Source organism: Lytechinus pictus, chromosome 16 (assembly GCF_037042905.1).
Source record: "Lytechinus pictus isolate F3 Inbred chromosome 16, Lp3.0, whole genome shotgun sequence".
NCBI lineage: Eukaryota > Metazoa > Echinodermata > Echinoidea > Temnopleuroida > Toxopneustidae > Lytechinus > Lytechinus pictus.
This window is the reverse complement of record NC_087260.1, coordinates 8,390,565-8,412,709: the sequence shown is the minus strand read 5'-3', so window position 1 is coordinate 8,412,709 and position 22,145 is coordinate 8,390,565. Positions and strand designations below refer to the sequence as shown.

At 35.8% G+C, this 22,145-nt stretch overlaps 1 protein-coding gene across 2 annotated transcripts in view; it reads left to right on the top strand.

Annotated features, from left to right (window-relative positions):
• The window catches only part of LOC129279187 (glycerophosphodiester phosphodiesterase domain-containing protein 5-like), a 42,820-nt gene that overhangs the window by 5,791 nt on the left and 14,884 nt on the right, over positions 1 to 22,145 (top strand). For both annotated transcript variants that reach the window (XM_064110842.1, XM_064110843.1), the window contains exons 2-8: positions 1,868 to 2,559; positions 5,656 to 5,759; positions 12,147 to 12,240; positions 12,689 to 12,847; positions 17,364 to 17,457; positions 20,450 to 20,595; positions 21,774 to 21,856. In XM_064110842.1, the coding sequence (XP_063966912.1) occupies positions 2,434 to 2,559; positions 5,656 to 5,759; positions 12,147 to 12,240; positions 12,689 to 12,847; positions 17,364 to 17,457; positions 20,450 to 20,595; positions 21,774 to 21,856 (806 nt within the window). In that variant the 5' untranslated portion in view covers positions 1,868 to 2,433. The remainder of the gene's footprint in view (positions 1 to 1,867; positions 2,560 to 5,655; positions 5,760 to 12,146; positions 12,241 to 12,688; positions 12,848 to 17,363; positions 17,458 to 20,449; positions 20,596 to 21,773; positions 21,857 to 22,145) is intronic.

The following is a 22,145-nucleotide window of genomic DNA, read 5'->3' as shown; positions in this document are numbered from 1 at the left end:
AACCTGTAGGGGAGAGTGGGGTAAATAAGGCCACCTTCTTTATAATTTTGTCATATATTTTTAATGCATAGCAGTAGAAAAATGAATTAGATTTCTAATACTAGGTATGCAATAGATTACCCAATCGAAATATGAGAACTAATCTCATTTGCATATTAATGAGCATAAGACATTGTTGTCAGGGGGTCTTATTTGCCCCATTGAAGTGGAGCAAATACATGTAAGGCCCTTGATTAAAAACTATTTTGCTGTAATCAAAGTAATTAATAGTTCAGTTGGTTTGATACAATTACTGAATAATTAGAGGACTAATTAATAATTAATTTCCCATTGGCACCCAGTTAATGATTATTTCAAAAATCCTATCCAATATTTTTTAAAATGGAAATAAACACTTTTAGTGTGTAAGCAAGTGTGGAGATATATACACTGCATTTTACTGTTTTAACGGAGGTAACCTTACAGTGTGTTATGTTTTAATCCGGGGGGGGGGGGGGGGGGCTCATTTGCCCCATCGGGCATTTTAAGTTCAGAGGCTTCAAGTCAGAAAACCAGGGAAAGTGGTGAATTTTACCACAGTACTGGCATGCATACAATAATGCCTTACGAAACAAAGATACTGGGTGGGTACAGTAACAGCCTCATTAGAGTGGCAATGCTACTTTCAAAATTTTGATTTTGAGGTGGTGACTGCATTTGTGCTCCTCTGGGCCATGTGTATTGGGCTGTGAGGAATTGTTTATGCTCAAGATATGTGCTATTAAAGGACAAGTCCTGCCCAACAAAAAGCTGATTTGAATAGAAAGAGAAAAATCAAACAAGCATAACACTGAAAATTTCATCAAAATCGGATGTAAAATAAGAAAGTTATGACATTTTAAAGTTTTGCTTAATTTCACAAAACAGTTATATGCACACCCTGTTCGATATGCAAATGAGGGAACCGATGACATCACCCACTCACTATTTCTTTTGTATTTTATTATATGAAATATGAAATATTTTGATTTTCTCATCAGTCATGTGAAACAAAGTTTAATTCCTCCCTGAACACATGGAATTCCATTATTTTAACATTTTGTGGTTCAAGCAAGGGGGTCCTAATTGTCAAATTCGTAAAAATTGAAATATTGTATAATTCAAATTATAAAAAACAAAAGAAATAGTGAGTGAGTGCCATCATCGTGTTCTCATTTGGATGTAACTGGCTCGTTCATATAACTATTTTGTTAAAAATAAGCGAAACTTTAAAATGTCATAACTTTATTATTTTACATCCGATTTTGATGAAGTTTTCAGCGTTATTCATGTTTGATTTTTCTCTTTCTATTCAAATCAGCTTTTTGTTGGGGTGGACTTGTCCTTTAAAGGAACTGTCTCAAACACCACACAAACAGCAATCCCTTTCACACTGTAATAATTGAGCAGTGAGCTAAAAACTAAACTGGGGGCCTTATTTTCCCCGGGGCCTCAATTACCCCACTCTCCCAGGCTATATAAGATTATAAAGATGACATCTTGAAAAAAAAGAAGAAAAACTGAAGTGAAATTGGGTTTTAATATGCAAATAATATTTTTTTAATGAATAAATTTGCATATTTCATTCATGATAAAAAAAAATAATTTTAGGAATTTTTAAAACTGGCTTGTAGTTTATGTTGTAAAGAACATGCATGCCACAATTTGATGTGATTGCGCGAATGGCGGCCGAGATCAGAAGGGGAGGGGGGGGGGGGGCCTCATGCTTCCCAGTCCTCAATGTACCTCAAATAGCCTAGGATTCAAATGATTTGATGAATAGTGCTCTTTGATTTTCTTTGATTCAATGGTACATCATTGGAACAATTATTTTCTTATTTCTTGACAGGACTGGGATATAATCTTTCAAGTCAGCCGTCTTGTCTACTGAGGATTATAAGCCTGAGCTGGATGGGTCAGGTGATGAACCTAGATTAGTCAGAATCAGAAGGAAATGTGTGTAGAGCTAGACACATTTGACCTCTCCGCATTGGATCTGGAGCCTGTGTTTCCACCGCAGTACTAATACAACAAGGAAGAGCCGCCTGTCACATTTGACCAACCCCCTCAATTAATACAGTGCATGGCCATGTTTGATAAATATCAGGAAAATAGCTGCTACGGAATAAAATTTGTGAGATCTACTTCTGGATATTAGTCAACCAAACAAGACTCTTGGAAAAAGCCTGCAACAAGCATTGTTTTGTTTTTTAGGGAGGTCTACACTTGTTGATCGCTCAATTTATACCAAGAGAAGTTTCCTACTTCAAAGAGAACAAACATCTGTTGGGTTCATGTATTTCTTTTCTTTGCCAAACTTGAAATGGTTCCGAAATACATGACTCATTGACATCCCACTCGTACTTGAGGTGCTTTATTAAAAGTGGTCAGGAAGGACCACCTGCTATTATCAACATGGTTTCTCATGTCAGGCTTGAGAAGGAACAGAAGTATCGTCAGCAGGTCTGTTTGTCTTGCGTAACTGGCTTATACGGTTGCCGATGGAAACGCTACAGAAGATCAACCGAACCTACGATTTTGGTAGGTTATTGTTTTTCTTTAGAATAAGTCTGAAACGGTGTAGGAGATGAAAACATGAGGGTGAAACCCCCCCCCCCCCTTCACACATGATTTTGGGCAACAACTTTCGCAAGATGCCCTAAGAACTGACACCAGCAGTTTTAAAAAAGTATTAAAAAAGTCATATTCTGAATGCAGTACCAGTGATACTGCACAAAATGTTAGCCCTTGAAATTCAATAAATTGCTCCAAATTGAAAGAAAACATAGTTCTTCAAAATAAAAGTTATTTCCTTCCCTGAGTCAACTACAATTTTTGTAATGATCACCTACAATAACAAATGCAGCATTTGAGATTATACACAAACACTCAGCACATGTTAAACATTATTTTGGCAAGTGATCAGAATTGAAAAGAAAATTTACTGACATTGATTAATTAAATTTATTGAACACCATGCATGTAGATACAGTATTTTGTTTTGCACAGTTCTAATATTTGCAAAAAGACAACAGAACTTCTTGACATGATTCTAGTTTAAATCTAGATTTTCATTGTAAAATCAAATCAGATATACATGCAGGGCTCTCGCAAAGTAAGGAATTACGCGTGGCGCATTTTTCAAAATTGATAATATTTTCCAACACCCAAATATAGCGCCGCGCCGCTGCGTTACGCTCGCGCGCATTACGTGCGCTCACGATACATGTGCGCGCGTGCGCGCTGCTTAAATGGACGATCGGAAACATTTTAAAATTGTTTTGAGGTGCTAATAAGAGAAAACATATTCTATATACCTTCCGTTATGAACTCCCGTCCTCCGAAAAGAACGGCGGAAAGGAAAATAAAACAAAATAGAAATAAGAAGTCCTAAATATCTCAGATTACTAAACGGACAATCAGGAACGTTTTAAAATTGATTTGGGGTGCTAACAAGTAAAAATATATTTTATATGCCTTTCGTTATGAAATCCCGTTCTCCAAAAAGAAATATATTTATGACAGTTTATTTAGACAATGGCGGAAAGGAAAATAAAACAGAATAGAAGTCGTAAATATCTCAGATCACTAAACGGACAACCAGGAACGTTTTAAAATCGTTCTGAGGTGCTAACAAGTAAAAATATATTTTATATACCTTTCGTTGTGAAATCCCGTTCTCCAAAAAGATATATAAATGACATATTATTTAGACAATGGTGGAAAGGAAATTAAAACAGAATAGAAGTCGTAAATATCTCAGATTACTAAACGGACAACCAGGAACGTTTTAAAATTGATTTGAGGTGCTAACAAGTAAAAATATATTTTATATACCTTTCGTTGTGAAATCCCATTCTCCAAAAAGATATATAAATGACATATTATTTAATAGACAATGGTGGAAAGGAAAATAAAACAGAATAGAAGTCGTAAATATCTCAGATTACTAAACGGACAACCAGGAACGTTTTAAAATTGATTTGAGGTGCTAACAAGTAAAAATATATCTTATATACCTTTCGTTATGAAATCCTGTTCTCCAAAAAGAAATATAAATGACATATTATTCAGACAATGGCGGAAAGTAAAATAAAACAGAATAGAAGTCGTAAATATCTCAGATTACTAAACTGACAACCAGGAACATTTTAAAATTGATTTGAGGTGCTAACAAGTAAAAATATATTTTATATACCTTCCGTTATGAACTCCCGTCCTCCAAAAGGAACGGCGGAAAGGAAACCAAAACAGAATAAAAATAAGAAGTCTTGAATATCTCAGATTACTAAACGGACAACCAGGAACGTTTTAAAATTGATTTGAGGTGCTAACAAGTAAAAATATATTTTATATACCTTTCGTTATGAAATCCCGTTCTCCAAAAAGATATATAAATGACGTATTATTCAGACATTGGCAGAAAGAAAAAAAAACAGAATAGAAGTTGTAAATATCTCAGATTACTAAACGGACAACCAGGAACGTTTTAAAATTGTTCTGAGGTGCTAACAAGTAAAAATATATTTTATATACCTTCCGTTATTTACTTAATTTCAATGTGACATCTTTCCTTGATGTACATGTACATGTACATCAAGGAAAGATGTCACATTGAAATTAAGTAAATTATAATGAAAATGTTCTACATGAGAATGAGATTTACATTTGGTTGAATAGCAAAAAGGCAATAATTTGTTTAGTGATGCACCTAGCCACCTACATGTAATCATTCAAATAATGATTTCCTGTTTGATTTTCATTAAAAAAGAATTGGATACACATTTTATACATTAAGAAAAGATACAGAAGATGTAATCTACTTTTAATAGCTAAAATACATGTACATCATACTTTTGATCTTAAGAGTAAATATTTTTTACAGTGCTACAGTACATTTATAAACAAACCAGATAAGACCTACAGATTAAACTTGTGTTTGATTTGTTTGATAATGTGATTATAAAAGAATTTTTAACATTTGACTTTTATTGTATAAAGCATCTCATTAAAATGCATTGGATATCAATCCTTTTCCATTAGATGTCAAGGTAATGGTTTCCATTTGTTTTTTTCTGTAATACATTTCATTAATTTATTGCTTTTAGACAAAACAAGGAAATAGTATAAAAAAAAACAGTAGCACCTTATCCAGTGAAAGCCTCAAGGAAATTTGTTCCTATTGAAAGGTTTTGGTCAATGACAAACAAACGTGCAGAAAAATGAGTCATCATACAGTATATAAAACTGTCAACAAAATCTACTATACATTAACACATTGTACACTGTATGTACTTTTTCTGTCCATGTACAGGAAGTATGATAATAACAAAGTATTGATTTCCTGTTTATCTCCTTATGAAATACATTTATGAGGATTACATACATGTATTTTTTAGTGAATTGCTATAATGTTAATAGTTTACATACTGTACAGTACATGTATATGTACATGTGGGCTCATATGCATGATCATTAATGTGCTTTATACATACATGATGTACATGTATGTGCCCATGTACCTGAAATAAAAATGGAACAAAATAACACATGTTTAATAAAAAAAAAGATTTCTTATATAACAATTACTTTCAGTTTCATATTTCATTTGACTCTTCCTTTTTCTTTTTTTTTAAGTACGAGAAGATCTGGCTCGGAGTAGTAGTGACATCGTTCATCTTCATGTTGATATGGCTATATTTCTGGCTCATAGCACAGAATGATTCCGATGACCTCAACTGGTGAGTTTCTTTAAGACGTTATCATTAAATATCAAGTAGAATACTGAAAGGTAATTGTAAGGTCCACCCCAACAAACCAACTCATATCATGCAGTCAAAATGTATATTTCAGTGCTTTTTCTGTTTTTCCTAGCCTTTTTCAAATTTGAACAAATTCTTTGCCCAAATCTGACATTTTCTCACAAAAACATTGCATTTGTATATTTTTGATCTGCTAAAAAAAATAACGACTCTGTTTGGTTGTTTCTTTTGCATTTTATGGTCAGCCGGATGAGGGCAAAATAAGAATTTCAAGCTTCATTTATTAATGTGGATTTAAATTCTCATGGACTGATTTTGTTCTTTGCTACAAACCTACAATGTACATTACTATGTGTTAAAAGTTGTTCATGTATGTTATCTTTATACAGTACAAATGTACCACTTGTACGCCTACAGTCTGCTGTGCAAGCCCTTATTAAACTCAAGTTAAGGGGTCTGAATGTGCAACCCATAATGCCTGGTGTACTGAAGGCCCGGTGCTAGTCTTTGTGAGAAGACCCACTTGTTGTTCAAAGTTTTAATCAGTCTCTGTGTCTGCAGACTATTATACACCCAATAGGGCTTACATTGTGCATACTTTGCTATGATCATGTAGTAGCAGTAGCAGTAGTTTTGATCAAAGGTTACTATGAGATAGCGATTGGTTTGGTTGGTGTTTTAAGCAAATCCATCAATTTTGACTATTTTTTCCTTCTTCTACTAACAACCAGATCTGTTTCCGCTCTCTCTCTCTCTTTTAAATTAATCCTCCATTATGTACAAAAAATAATTTGATTCAAGTGTTTCGATATTTTTTCCTGTTTGATAATGATATCATGTTCTAACAGATTAATAAAAATAGTTATAGGGCACTTTCAGATGTTTCAAAGTGGGCAAGTGGGCTGACTAACTAATAAAAACAATGGATATATTTTAATACAATAGATATTAACCTAGAAAATATGATTATGTTGAGCCTATGAACTGCATCTTTGTCAGCTGCCTGTACATGTACTCCTGATAATGTAAATGTTGTATGAAAGTAGTTTTACATTGTACATGACATGTACATGTAATAGGCAGGAAATAAGTGTTGATTTTTGTGTTTGAGGAGTATACTGTACTGGTCATAGACTGTTAATTAATGTGGCAAGGTGCCAGACATGCAACTACATGTAGAGACTCCTCCATCATCACCTCTCAAACATTCTACATCCACATTAGGTGGTTTCAAACCGCCTCGATCACAAGAATTCCCGTTAAATTACGAGAACTCTTTTCCGGCAAGTAAATTCCTGTTAATTATTCCCACATTCACACACCCCCAAAACATACCCTGCGGGATAAGTTCCTGAAGTTACAGTACAAGCATGCGCAGTATACGGTCTGCTAAGCAGGCACGGTGCGAGATTCAAAATCGCTTGCAGGGCAGCCACCCACAGCGCCCGCGCCCTACTACATGCTGTGCTAATAGTTCCCGTAATTTGCTTTCACACTGCCAAAATACCTGCAACCTTGGAAAAATCCCTGCGAAAGTTCTCGTAATTTTGACAAGTACATGTAGTACCTACTATTTAGCGGGTATTTTCTTTCGGGGAGATTACGTGTAATTTGCTTTCACATTTCCAAAATTACCTTGTATTTTCTGATCGGGGTAAATTTCCTGATCAGAAATTACCTGGAACTGACTTTTAGGCCTGTGGCCTGAAACTACCTACTGAGTGAGGGTGAAATTCGATTAATACTTGTATTATACCGTCTTGTTTTTAGCTATTATAAGGCTGAGCCCCCCCCCAAAAAAAAAAAAAAAGTGTGGCCTGTGGGCCATTGATGACATTTTCAGCATTTTTTTTTTCAATGAATTTTACTCTTTTTAGAAATGTTTATGTAATTCAGCATGTATACACTGCATATTTGTTTAATGAATGTGGCAAAGTGCCAGGCATGTTAACAAGAGACTCCTCCGTTATCACCTCTCAAACATTCTACCACTGTGAGGTTAAAGTTTAATTATAATTATATCTTCTTCTTTTTTAAATGGCTACATGTTACATGTAGATAAATGCGTAATGGTAATTACATACACGGCAACAACTCAAACAGTATTTGAGATAACACTTTGCTGACTTTAATAAATATTCATTCTACAATGGCCCCAAATACCTGCCATGTTTTTAGAAACTGTGGTCTCATTGGGGGTAGCAGGAATTAGCCCCCTCCCTGGGTCATAATATGACCTAAATAAAAACAAATATTATGATTCAAACTGGAGATTTTTTTCATGAAATGAATAAATCCCTTTCAAATTTTAAGGAATATTACAATCCCTTTGACTTTTTACTGGAATTTTCATTAGCGATTAAATTATGGTGAGAAATTTATAGCCAGAGGTAGAGGGGAATTAATCATTAAAGTAAGGGCTCCAAATTAAAGAATACTGGGGCCCTCAAATTTTGTTCTTTTAAATTGCCACATGAAATTTTACTTCTTTACCCTACTCTATTGTATGCCATTTTTTGAATTATCAGAAATTTCAGAAAATGTATAAGCCTACTTTTCTAGGGAGAAATTAAATATTTTTGACGTTATGACACTTTCTTCTTGATCTCGGTGCATGAGTTTAAGATTTTGCAGTTAGTGGCCTAACACACAATAGAGCAAGTTTAAAATGCATGACTACAAGATATAGTTTTCTTAAGCATATTGATGACATGATTTGAAGACATTTCAACTACAGTACATGTACTGTATGTAGGTACATCTTTAAAGGAGAATGAAACCCTTGAAACCAGCTGAATCCATATCAAAGAGAAAAATCAAAGAAACATATTGTTGAAAGTTTGAGGAAGATTGAATGAATAATAAGAAAGTTATGAGCATTTGAATATTGAGATCACTAATGCCATGTAGATCCTCCCATTGGCAATGCGACCAAGATCTGTGATGTCACACACGTACAACTCCCTCATTACTTTAGTATTTATTTCACTTATATTCTCACTTTTATAGAGTCTATCACAAGGTGAGGTGTTCTCTTTATGAGAGGACAAGTACAGAGGTTTCACAACATTATATCATTGATGAATCGTTTGTCATATGATTAGAATGAGCAAAAAGAGATGTTTTGGGGTATATTTTCAGTGTCCAAAAGGGGAGAGTTGTTCATCTGTGACATCATAGATCTTGGTCGCATTGCCAATGGGAGGATCTCCATAGCATTAGTGATCTCGACATTCAAATGCTCATAACTCTTATATTGCTAGTCCTATTTTACTCAAACTTTTGTTGATCTTATTCTTTGATTTTTCTGCTTTCACAAAAGCTAACTTGCTCCAAGAGTTTCATTCTCCTTTAAATAATGGCCAACTGAATGAAAACAGTTTATTACTGGTAAATATGCTGGGTGTTCTAATACTTTTTGCCAAGTCTGCAATTCATTACCAGACCAGTTAAGCTTTTACATTGCATCGAATGGGGAAATTTTGGGGCACTTTTTTATACGCCCGTCTTAATACAGGACGTATTATTGTATCACGCTCGGTGTCCGTCCGTTCGTCCATCCGTTAACTTTTCTTTGTAAACGCGATAACCTGCTCATATAATTTGTTGTGTATGATACTAGTATGGATCTCAGGAAGCCTATTGATTTTGAGGTCAAAAGGTCATAGGTCAAGTCGCCACCTTCCATTTTTCTTGCTTGAGCAATAATTCTGTTTTACGCGTTACAGGCGGGCGTATCATTTGCTCGCTCCATGTATCCCAGGGCTCTTTTGAGCAATTTGGGGGCAAATTCGCCTCGAGTCCCATGTAATTTTTTCCCTGGTGAGAGTTCGCTTTGTTTTAAAAAGCTTTGGAAAAGGGTCAACAAAATAAACATTCCAGTCATTATGAAAGTGTAGTGGTCTTTGAATATTCAGATTTAAATTTCAGATTCAAATTTGATGTGGGTTCATACATGTACCTAGCGCCCTCTCTTTAAATGTAATTTTTTGGGGGTCAATTTTCAAGTCTTAATTTCATTTAAAAAACACCTTTTGGCCACTTACATGTACATGTATCTACAAAATATGATTTGATATATTAATTGAAAGCTTCAGATACTGTATAAGTTTTATTCTGCCCATACCATGCTAGAGAAGGGTCAAATAGAAAAAAAAATACCCTGGACATCAGCAGTATAGAGTTTTTGAAGGCAGTGGACTGTATGGTCTGAACATACTACATGTATGTATAAAGATGCTGATCTATAATGTACAAGGTATGACTAACGGATGAGTCATCACCATGCTGACATCATCGCCCGGAGACCCGAGACCCACCCCCTTCCAATACATACATGTAATGTCTGTGCATAATGTACTTCACTACATTACATTGTGGATCTGTTTGGTTTGATCGGATTCCTGTCTGACATATACATGTAGGTCATTTAAACATCTTTTCAAAGTAATTTCCTGAATTTTGTACGAACGGGTACATACATGTATATAATGTACAGGTTGACCATTTCATACATGTACAGTATAAAATACATGTACATGTACCAGTAACCTGTAGACACCTTAGGCTTCAAGTATTTATGAGCAAAGAAGATGTCAAGTCGGCAATGATGTAACACACTCACTTGTACATGTATTTCATTGTATACATGTATGTACAATATTTTTTTTTACTATTCTTTAAAGGTACCTTATCAATGAATCACATTACATGTTCAAGGACGAATTCAGCTTAAATTTTTATAAATCATACAAATGATATAGCGGATGACGTCATCTGTTCCCTTATTTGCACTCGACAAAGATGTCCATATCTCTACAGTACACTGTACATGTATGTCAAGCAAAACTTGATGGATTTGTTAGTGTTTTGCCAATAGAGTTTGATTTTTCTCTTCGTGATACATGTACCAACTCTTCAGATTTTTGAAAGCCTTCGCTTCAAATCACCTCCATGGCAAAATGTCAAACTCATTTTAGTTTAAGTTATGTGAATTGGTATTATTTAGGGTTCCACACTAACCCTTTTTATTCTACTGGTCCAACCTATTCATGTTGGACCAGTAGATACCCAGTTTTTTTATTTTTTTCTGGTCCGAACCTAGAATTTACTGGTCCCCCAAAATAAAGGAAATCATAACTTTTTTCTTGCTGTCTTTTATTGCTTTTATCCCCCCCCCCAAAAAAAAACCTAATAAACGGTAAACACATACACACGCGCAACATTATTCATGAGAACCATTTCTCAATTTTGGAAAAACATTTTTTAAGGTGCCAAAGCCATTTTTATTATTTACTAAAGAGGGGAAAATATCATTTTAGTTTGATATATATCTTACTGGTCATGTCAGACTGGTCAGTATATCTGGCTATTTCTGAAAAGTTACTGGCCCGACAGCAATTTTTACTGGTCTGGGACCGTTGGACCAGTGCCAGTGTCACACGCTGTGTTATTAAAATGGTTTCTATTGTTTTTGATGAAATGAAAAGTGTACAGTACATGTACACATGTCCTTTGCAAGGCATCAATCCACACTTGCCACCCTCAACCCAGGTACTTTAGGGCCTTTTCACACAAGAATCTTGAATCATTACAATGAATTGCAATTTGTCTTTGGAATCATTGTACTAGTCACACGTTCACTCGAAAACTGTGATTTGAACTCAAATTCCTGAGCAAAGACGGTATTGTGTCCTTGGTGACTTGTCAATCAAACCCAATCAAAGCACTGCATTGCAAAAAAGAAACTACGATGAGTGCATGACAATTGTATTATCTACGGAAGTGCTTGAAAGGTCACGTAAGCTCCGCCCCTCAAAAGATGTTTTGGAGGTCAACCCTTTCAGACGTAAAATTCGTACCATAATTTGAGTAAAACTTGACTGGAATTCACCTCCAGAGAAGAATTTGAATTCGTGATTGTGATTTCTGTGATTCTAGTTTGGTTTCACACGTGCTAGAAATTCGTCATTATAATTATTTTTCACTGGAATCATCATTCAAATTACAATTTTGGTACCGTGTGAAAGGGCAGTTAGCAATTGATAGGTTCCTGATAGGATGTGAAAGTCATTGTACTGCAGCTTGTTCAGAATTGTGTCTTTATGTGTGCCTCAATGTCAACTGGCTTGAATACTACCCAGGGAGTGGAGGATGTGCATACATGTAAATTGTATGCAGGAATGACTGATTGAAGCCGATCTGTAAGCGCTTAGATACGTGCAATATAAAAGCACATTTATCATGATGAACCAGATTTATGATTTCTCTTTATCATACATGTAGAATAGAATTTTGTAGGAAATATAAAGAAAACTTCAGAAAGTGAATTGAAGCAGCATTTTTTTAATCTTTTAATTGATACAGGTTTATTTGGGAGGATTTTAGCGTTTGGTTTGATTGGTTTACTCTACTATTCTCATGGTGTGTCATCGCTCTGATATATTTATGCATGCTATTGGTAAGTCTTCTCTCTTTTGATATTAATAAAAAATCTTCTCAACCCATTTTTTATTCCGCCATATTCGATTGACAGGTTACAGTTTGATTGAAGATTTCTTATTTTTCACTTTTAATACTTATAATTATTGTAGGTTTTTGTAAATTGTTCTACACATGTAGTTTTCAGATTACTTCATGCACCTTTGCAGAATTTGATTTCTTCTGATTTCGAAGCAATACATGCAACATTGCAGATTTTAATAAACAATCATGAAAAGCTCCCCCCCCCCCATTTTTTTTTATATCAATATATAAATGAATATAAATGAATGAATGAATGAATGAATAAATAAACTGAAAAAATGATAAAAAAACTTTTTTGCCTGTTCTCATCACTCTTGACCCTATCTCTCTCTTCATTTCTAATTCCATTCTCAACAATTTTATTTCCTTTTATTTCCCCCTAGCTTCTGGCTGTCAGTCATTGTTTTATAGGACAGCAACTTTACCTCCACTGGTTCCACAAAGCCCTTCAAGTCTTCATTTTAGTAGGCTGTATAGCCACGGCTGCTATGATGAGCAAGCTCTGGTTGTCGGAGTTCCATCTACTAGCCATCTCTTTACAGGTAAGTAGAAATCAGTATTGCCGCTATGCATGCACAGGGGAATGAATAAATGGGGCTTGGGGAAAATTTGCCGCCGAAATGCCCTGCAGTGCCCTGGAAAGCTATTAAAGATCCCATGAAATTTTCACAGGGTCCAATATAAACTGTAATACAATGTAGAAAAACTGTGCTGGTGAGCTCGAAAGTAGTGCCGAAAAAGAATTAAATTAAATTTTTCCCGCAGCACGACATGTTTGTGACAAATACATCTGTGTTTTGGTACTTTCGAGTTAAAGAGATTTCACAGAGCTATAAATCCATTTTCGTTTTCTGTCCAGTTTAATGATTTTTGTCTCGCCTGCATAGCAGAGCTAGACTATAGGCACTGTTATTCCGACGGCATCGGTGTCGTCAACATCAAACCTTAACCAAAGGTTAGGTTTTTGAAATGTCATCATAACTTAGAAAGTATATTGGACATATAATAAGGGTGATCAAGGTTTTTTGAACATCCTGCCTGAGTTTCAGGTCACATGACCAAGGTCAAAGGTCATTTAGGGCATTAGGCTCAATGGAATTTTGCCTTGTTGGGGGTATTTGTTGATTTCCATCATAACTAAAAATAAAACACCCATATACATGTATGCAATCAGTGGTTTGAACTGAAATCTTTAAAAAGACATTTTTCTCTGGTAAAAGGTCCCTGGGGGGGGGGGGTAGGGGGCACTTCCATTGACGAGTGGATACCTTGCGTGACCATGGGGTTTCGAAAAGCACCCTAAACAAGTATTTTTCATGTTCTGAATATGCACCCCTTAGCAAGCATTGGTGTCATGTGAAACCCTACCCTTAACAAGTATTGGAAACAAAATGGTTCCCTTGACAAGTATTCTCTGAATTGACCCTGAATTGACCCCCTAAACAAATTCAACGATATCTTAATTGTTATGTCACAGACTCCAGGTTAACCTTTACTTTCATGGGTTTACATGTAGTACCACCCCACACACCTTGCTCAAATTGGACCCTAAACACGTAGTGTTGGGGCAAAAAGTACATGTACATCCTTTATAAAGTATAATTAGACCGTAAACACATAGTTTTCCCATATAGCGAAATATATACCCTTTTTTCATTATTTTAGTGTTTTTGACACCCTTATTACGATAAGTACGTAACGTGCCCTATCTTGAAAAAGAGATAATTTTTACATTTTTTTTTGGTTACTCATGGTATCCACTTGTCTATGTAAGTGGCCCCCACCACCCCCCCCCCCCCGGGATTAGTTGTAGTCTTACACAGTAAAAACACTGTTTGAATGTTTATACTACACTTGCAGTAGTTGTTTACGGTTTTACAAGTGTTTGAAGTCTAAAACAACAAAGTTTAATTTATTATATTTAATTCTCGATAATCAAGCATGCTTGTTACTTTCAACTACATGTATTAAACAGCTGATGTAGTAAGGTTCATATAATAATCAGCGAGTGTTGTATAAATTTTAAACAGCGTTTGTACTATGTAGAGATTCAAGATACATACATGTAGATGGACCAGACAGTAATTGTCCGATTGTCTCTAGCTGTGAATTCCCTGGGCTAAACTAAAGGGCCCGTATTCTGAACTCGGGTTTAAATTAAACCCTGGTTTAACGTTGTGGTTTAACTATGGAGAGCCAATTGGAGCACATATCCCTAACAGTACACATTCAATTTTATGACACCCAAATTGTTCATCATTGTCTGGGAATGATAACTTAGTGATTTTTTTTCATTATGAAAGCAAAAGAAAACAAAATAGTAAACATACGAAATATACAGTATAAACTATTTTTTGGCTCCCCAGGATTTTAGCATAGCGTTAGACCGTGGTATAAACCTGAAGTATATGGGCAAAGGAAACTGATCCATGGAACTGTTGAGGGAAATAGATTTGATGGCGATTTGATGAAAGGAAATCCTCTGTTTTGAGGCTGAGATCCTGGCTGTAGTCTTCCACGGTCCTGCATACACAAATGATAGCACTTGATTGTGAGCTTGATTTTTATGATTGATTGTGCATTGTGGGCAATGCAGTCAGTCACAAAGATATTCTTGTACGATGGTTGCTCGGCTTCGTATAACAGACCCCAGGCTTCACCGGGATCAACATACATGTATCAGTTTACCCAAGAGTTTTACTTGAAGAAATCAATTTCTCAACACTTGAAATACAGTATGTTGTTAAACAGCTAGCTCTGCTTTTCCTTCTTTAATAATGGACTGAAGCAATGTTTTCCAGAAAATCCATCAATTTGATTATTTGATTTGTGACGTCATGTGCGAGCAGCTTTCCTTCATATCGTTTGTAAAAAAATAAATGAAATGTAATTTTCTCAGAAAATTGAAAATGGTAATTATTGTAAATTAGTACATACATACATGTACATGTATACACAAATAGTTTCATACCCACTCCTAAAAAAGAGAATAAAAAAGAAGTTATCACTATTAAACCATTAAAAAATGAAATTTATGCATTTTTAAATTTCATTAGCATATGGAGCAGCTACTCGCATTTAATGTGATGTAAAAAAATCAAAAAAATTGAAATTCGAATAACTTTCTTCTTTAATGGATTTTCCTAAACCTTCACCAGTATTTTTATTATTTTTTCTGCTATTTTTATGTGAAAGTTTTCTTCACGGTGAACTCCCCTTTAAAGGGAAAGTCCTTGACATCAAGGTGGCTTTTATATATACATGTACTTGTATGTGTGTAAGGGGCCGGGGTGCTGCTTGTCAATGATATCACGAGTTGTAATTATTTAGTTGATTTTCAGTTCACTATAAAAGCCTTCATTTGTGTGTTTTGTTCTTTACTTTGTTGTCAGGCCAACCTGGGGCCTGTCTTACAAAGAGTCAGGATTCATCCAATCAATCGTAACTCTATGGAAATCCATCAGTGCCATAAATTTTTCTACAGAAAATTTGCAAAATGTCCTTTGTAAACAAAGGAGAACACACCAAATTGTCAAGAAATCAATGAACTTGTGGATATAATGTACATTCATATCTAGAAAATCTTTTGAGTGAACCTGCATTTCATACATGTATGTTGACTTTGCTGGCTTTCCATTTTTGCGATTGATCGGATCAATCACAACTCTTTGTAAGACGTCCCCCAGATATCAGGTGGGTGCTTCATCAAGCTGTTTGTAAGTTACGAGCGATTTTACGAATGACTGGTGATCCTTTCTTGTGGTAATGATGTACACCAACTTTTCACTGATGTTGGTTGAGCTTGAGCGCTTGAGAGGGGATCACCAGTCGTTTGTAAAGTCGCTCATGTAACTTACGAACAGCTTTATGAAACACACACCAGGGGGCCATTTCATAAAGCTGTTTGTAAGTTAACAGCGACTTTAAGAACGACTGGTGAACCTTTCTTACGCGCTTAACCATTGCGAATGACTGTACCATTTACCACAAGAAAGGATCGCCAGTCGTTCTTAAAGTCGCTCTTAACTTGATTATACGAACAGCTTCATGAAACACCCACCAGATTGGAATGTGTCCGTTACCTACATGTACACTATTTACAGCAGTCCTCTGTCTAGCTAGTATGTAGACATTTGCAATTTGTTTGTTTTTCATTGGAAGGTCATGCCACGAAGATCCTGGCACGGCATTATATTTAGAGATGACAGTTGCCAAACAGTCTAGTTAGTTACTTACTGATTTCATTAATCAGTTGTGTCATTAGCGATTATCTCGTTAACATCAAGAACAATGCAAATGTACATGTAGTTTTGGTAAGGTTCTTAAACTCTCGGGGAAAACATCACTAAAATGCCTATACTATATTCATGCTACGTATGTTCATGAAATGTTAATTAGTCGGCTGTGCTTTCTATCTCGCCTGCATACATACATGAGAGACAAAGTCACTGCTTTTCCAACTGTGGCAGTGTCGTCGTCAACAACATGATAATTATCAAGGTTAAGTTTTTCAAATGTCATTGTAACTTTGAAAGTGCTACACATACATGTAGGGCGTAATTCAAGGTATTGTACATAAGGGTAATCATTAAGCATGAGCATCAGCTCACATGATCAAGGTCAAAGATCCTTTGGCGGTCTATGAATTTTCAACTTTAACACAATTTAACATGTATCAAAGGTTGAGAATTATAATTTCCAAAACAATATTTGATCAAATCAATTGAAACTTGTATGAGAAGATTAATGGAAATGGATTTAACCAGTCTCTAACTTAGTCAAGCTCATCTGAGCATGGAGCTATTACAGATCTGAGGTCAATGACAAGGGATATTATTATCCATTTTTTATATTAAAAAAAATATTCAGCTTATTTGTTTTCAAAGTCAACACTACTGCAGTACATGTACGTACATCCTACATTTGTATATTAAATTGTGAATGCAGATGCAAGACTGCCAGATGCATTCCATTTTTTTCTTCTCAGTAATGTTATGTACATAAACATGTAGGAGCACATTATTGATATAATATCTTTCTTAATTTTTTCTTTTGCAGGTGACATCACCAATTCTTCAAATTGTTTTAGTCGTCGTTCTCACAACGTTAACGTGGCCATTTGCTGGGCTCTGGTACAGAACAGAAAATTCAGGTACAGTCACATGATAAATCTCTCCATCCATTTCATAATGAAAGGAAACCAAAACCCAAGAAGAGAAGCAAACTTGATATCGGAAAGAGTAAAATGAGAGGAACAATTTGAAAAAAGTTTCATCAAAATCAGTTATGAAATAAGCAAGTTATGGACGTTTAAAAAGTCTTGTTCAAGTACTTTCTTTGGGGATCCTCAAATTGGCAAATGTGCTTCAAAATGACTGATTTTGTGGACAACTCTCCATTTGTTTCATACACAAATTTTCAGATTTTCCTCATCTTTCAAATTGCATCTTGCCTCCTGATCACTTCATATGTCATGGGAAAATATAATTCACATATGTCAAGGTCAGTAGGAGACAATGTGAAATATGTAAAATAAGGGGGGAAATCTGAAAATTTGTGTACAAAACATATGGGGAGTTGTCCACAAAATCAGCAATATTGAAGCACGTTTGCCGATGTGAGGATTCCCATAGAAAGTACAACAAGACTTTTTAAACGTCCATAACTTGCTTATTTCATAACCGATTTTGATGAAACTTTTTTTTAAATTGTTCCTCTCATTGTACTGTTTCCAATAAGATTGCTTCTCTTCTTGGGTTTTGGTTTCCTTTACATTCCTGATATATCTTTATTCTTTCTCACTATTGTACTTTATTCCTGCCTTTGTTTTAATTATTATTTTCTTAATTCATTGAGTTACGTCACAGGACTGCAATATAAAACAGCCTTTTTGCTGATTGTGTTTATCCTGTATGAATATATTTGAATAAATAAAACTGTTTTCTGGGATACGTGTGATGTCATGGTACATATGGCTCCACTAATGCCAATCATAATGCAATTATAAGCCTCAAAATATTGCCCAAGTTGCACAGACAGGCACATGTCATCATGAGGATATAATGCTTGTACGTTGCATATGTACATTGCCATAACTGTTTCATTTGATGACATGAGTAACGTTGAACAATAATGCAAATATCTTGGTCAGTTGGGGATGGTCCAAAATATGTTCAAGCTTCTATGAAGATATGTGTTGGAAAGGCAATCTTCCATTTAGCTTTGGAAAAAAAAGATTAATCCACAGTTTTTGTCTCGGTCTCGCCTGCGTAGCGGAGCGAGACATAGGTATCACTATATCCGGCGTCGGCGTCGTCGTCGTCGTCAACAATTGTGTTGTACACCCAATAACTTTCTATAGCTTCGAGGTGGGATCACCAAATTCATACCAGAGGTCCATCTCCTGAAGGCACAGGTCAAGTTCGAATATGAGTCAAATTGGAGTAAGGTCAAAGGTCAATGAACTTTCCATGACTGGCACTGTGCTGTGTTGTACACATAATAACTTTGTACACCCAATAACTTTCTATAGCTTTGAGGTGGGATCACCAAATTCATAACAGAGGTCCATCTCCTGAAGGCACAGGTCAAGTTCGAATATGAGTCAAATTGGAATAAGGTCAAAGGTCAATGAACTTTCCATGACTGGCACTGTGCTGTGTTGTACACATAATAACTTTCTATATCTTCGAGGTGGGATCACCAAATTCATACCAGAGGTCCATCTCCTGAAGGCAGAGGTCAAGTTCGAATATGAGTCGAATTTGAATAAGGTCAAAGGTCAATGAACTTTCCATGACTGGCACTGTGCTGTGTTGTACACATAATAACTTTCTATATCTTCGAGGTGGGATCACCAAATTCATACCAGAGGTCCATCTCCTGAAGGCACAGGTCAAGTTCGAATATGAGTCGAATTTGATTAAGGTCAAAGGTCAATGAACTTTCCATGACTGGCACTGTGCTGTGTTGTACACATAATAACTTTCTATATCTTCGAGGTGGGATCACCAAATTCATACCAGAGGTCCATCTCCTGAAGGCACAGGTCAAGTTTGAATATGAGTCGAATTTGAATAAGGTCAAAGGTCAATGAACTTTCCATGACTGGCTCTGTGCTGTGTTGTACACACAATAACTTTCTATAGCTTCGAGGTGAGATCGCCAAATTCATAACAGACGTCCATCTCTTGAAGGTACAGGTCAAGTTCGAATATGAGTCGAATTTGAATAAGGTCAAAGGTCAATGAACTTTCCATGACTGGCACTGTGCTGTGTTGTACACACAATAACTTTCTATAGCTTCGAGGTGAGATCGCCAAATTCATAACAGAGGTCCATCTCTTGAAGGTGCAGGCCAAGTTCAAATGTGAGCCGAATTTGAATAAGGTCAAAGGTCAATGAACTTTCCATGACTGGCACTGTGCTGTGCTGTACACTCAATAACTTTCTATAGCTTTGAGGTGGGATCGCCAAACTCGTAACAGATGTCCATCTAAGTCATATAGCAGTCTCTTCATGACTGCAATATGCAGGCGAGACAACGCTTGGCGTTTGCCTCGTTTTTTGATACCTCATCTACCATTACCGTTGGGGACAAGAACGTTGCAGCACCAAGTCCGAGTGGACCTTGACCTTTGATGGAGAAAGTGTGTTGACATTCACCCTTTCGAAGATAATGAACAATATATATATTTTTGACAGACCGATCAAAGAGTTTGGGGACATTGTAATTGGATGGAAGAAAAAAAGGGGATGATGTTGATATTATTATAAAAAGAGAAGATACTCGATAAAGAGACCATATAGAAAATAAGATCAAGGGCACGTAACACAAAACTTAGCAGTTATCGTAGAGACGTAGAATATTTTTACACTATTGATTGCATCGACTGTAATTTGCAATCAATCATGAAAATCAAGCATACGATTAACCTCTGTGTTACGGGACCCAAGAAATAAATAGATACTTGAAAAGGAATTCAGAAAATATATATAGTACATAGTATATTGAGCAGAGATGAAGTGTGACATATTTTCTGATGTAGGTGAATATGCATTGATCAACAGGTACAATGTCCATGTACATGTAAATACTTTTGTACTAGCCTTGAATGAATACTTTATAATTTTTTTCTTATTAGCATGGAAAGCATCCCTACTAGTCTTGTATACAGCCACCATGCTGTTCTTTTATCTTATTCCTCTTGCCTTGGATGTGCCGTGTGTGGCTGAGAGGATAGAATTACCCCCGAAACCAAAGATGTTTGGACATAGAGGCGCAGAAGAGGTCAGTAAACTCAGTATATTGTCTCCGTGGGGGCGTTATGTCAACTTTATGGGGGCGTTGTGGTCTGGTGGTTATGACCCTCGTCTTTCAATCAGAGGGACGTGGGTTCGAACCCCAGCCAAGGTTTGTTTTCCTTCAGCAAGAAATGTACCCAAATTGTGCTGCACTCGACCCAGGTGAGGTGGATGGATACCAAGCAGGATTAATTCTTTGCACGCACTGAGTGCTGGTAGGGAGCTCAAGCTAAAGCTGGCCAGGAGTAATATTGAAAATTAATAATAATAATAGTCAGTTCTTTTATAGCGCGTTACACATGAATATCGTCTCTATGCGCTTCCAAAGGACTTGGATATTATTACCCCAGCTGTAGCTCAAGCAGCTTTCCAGCGCTCGGCATTTCAAGGAATAAATTCCTGCCAGGTACCCATTACCTCACCTGGGTTGAGTGCAGCACAATGTGGATTAATTTCTTGCTGAAGGAAACTACGCCATGGCTGGGATTTGAACCCACGACCCTTTGTTTCAAAGTCTGGAGACTAATCCACTGGGCCACAACGCTCCACTTTGTGCCTCTGAATAGATTATTCCTAAATGGATGGCGCTACATGTACATGTATGTAAATGCTTATTGATATTATTAACATTTGTTGCCAACAAGTTAAGATTTGGCAATATTCCTCGGTTCTCATTGGCTGAAAAGTACTTGTTTACTATGGTAACTGTTACTATGATAATGACAACTTTCATGAAATGAGTGGTTGACAAAATGTATCTCTATCTTTGGGAAAAATGTGATCAATTCAATGATATCATGTGATGTTGAATTCTCTGACTATTTTCACAATTCTAAAGCTTTGTCTATTAAAAACGTTGATTTGCCTTTAAAAATATTAGCTGCATGGTGACTTTTGTCACCTGTGTCTGTGATATGTTCTAAAAAATGAAGCCCTGGAAAAAATTGAACTGAAAAATTTAGTACATCAGAAGAGTATTAATTGCCAATTGTACTGATAAAGATTTAATGATAATGATAATACACAAATTAATATAAAGTATATAAAGTTGAGTTGAAATTAAATGAAAGTATTAGTAGAAATCATTGTGTTGTTGATGTTGTTGTTTCATAATAAATTTGTTCCCTGTATAAATCCCTTTATATATTTTGTACATGTTTTCAGATAGCACCAGAGAACACTTTGATATCCTTTGAAACGGCAGTAAATCACAGTGTTTATGGATTAGAGAGTGACGTAAGAATAAGGTAAATGTCTTTCATTTATCTCAGAGATAAATTATCCAGGGCTTGGATTAAGGCTATTCAAGGCCATAGCCTCTGATGCCTTTAGGAATGGCTTTGATGCCCTTCCAAATATTTATAGACTTCAAGGCCAAAATAAAAGCCCTTTTGGCCTGTGGCCTTGGTGCCCTGTGGTAATCCAGTGCATGTATCCCATTAGTACATTTTATGATTGAAGCCCTTAGATTTAGATTTATTTATTTCCGTTCAACAAATATTATTGAGGTAATAGTTCAAAACAATATAGACAGTT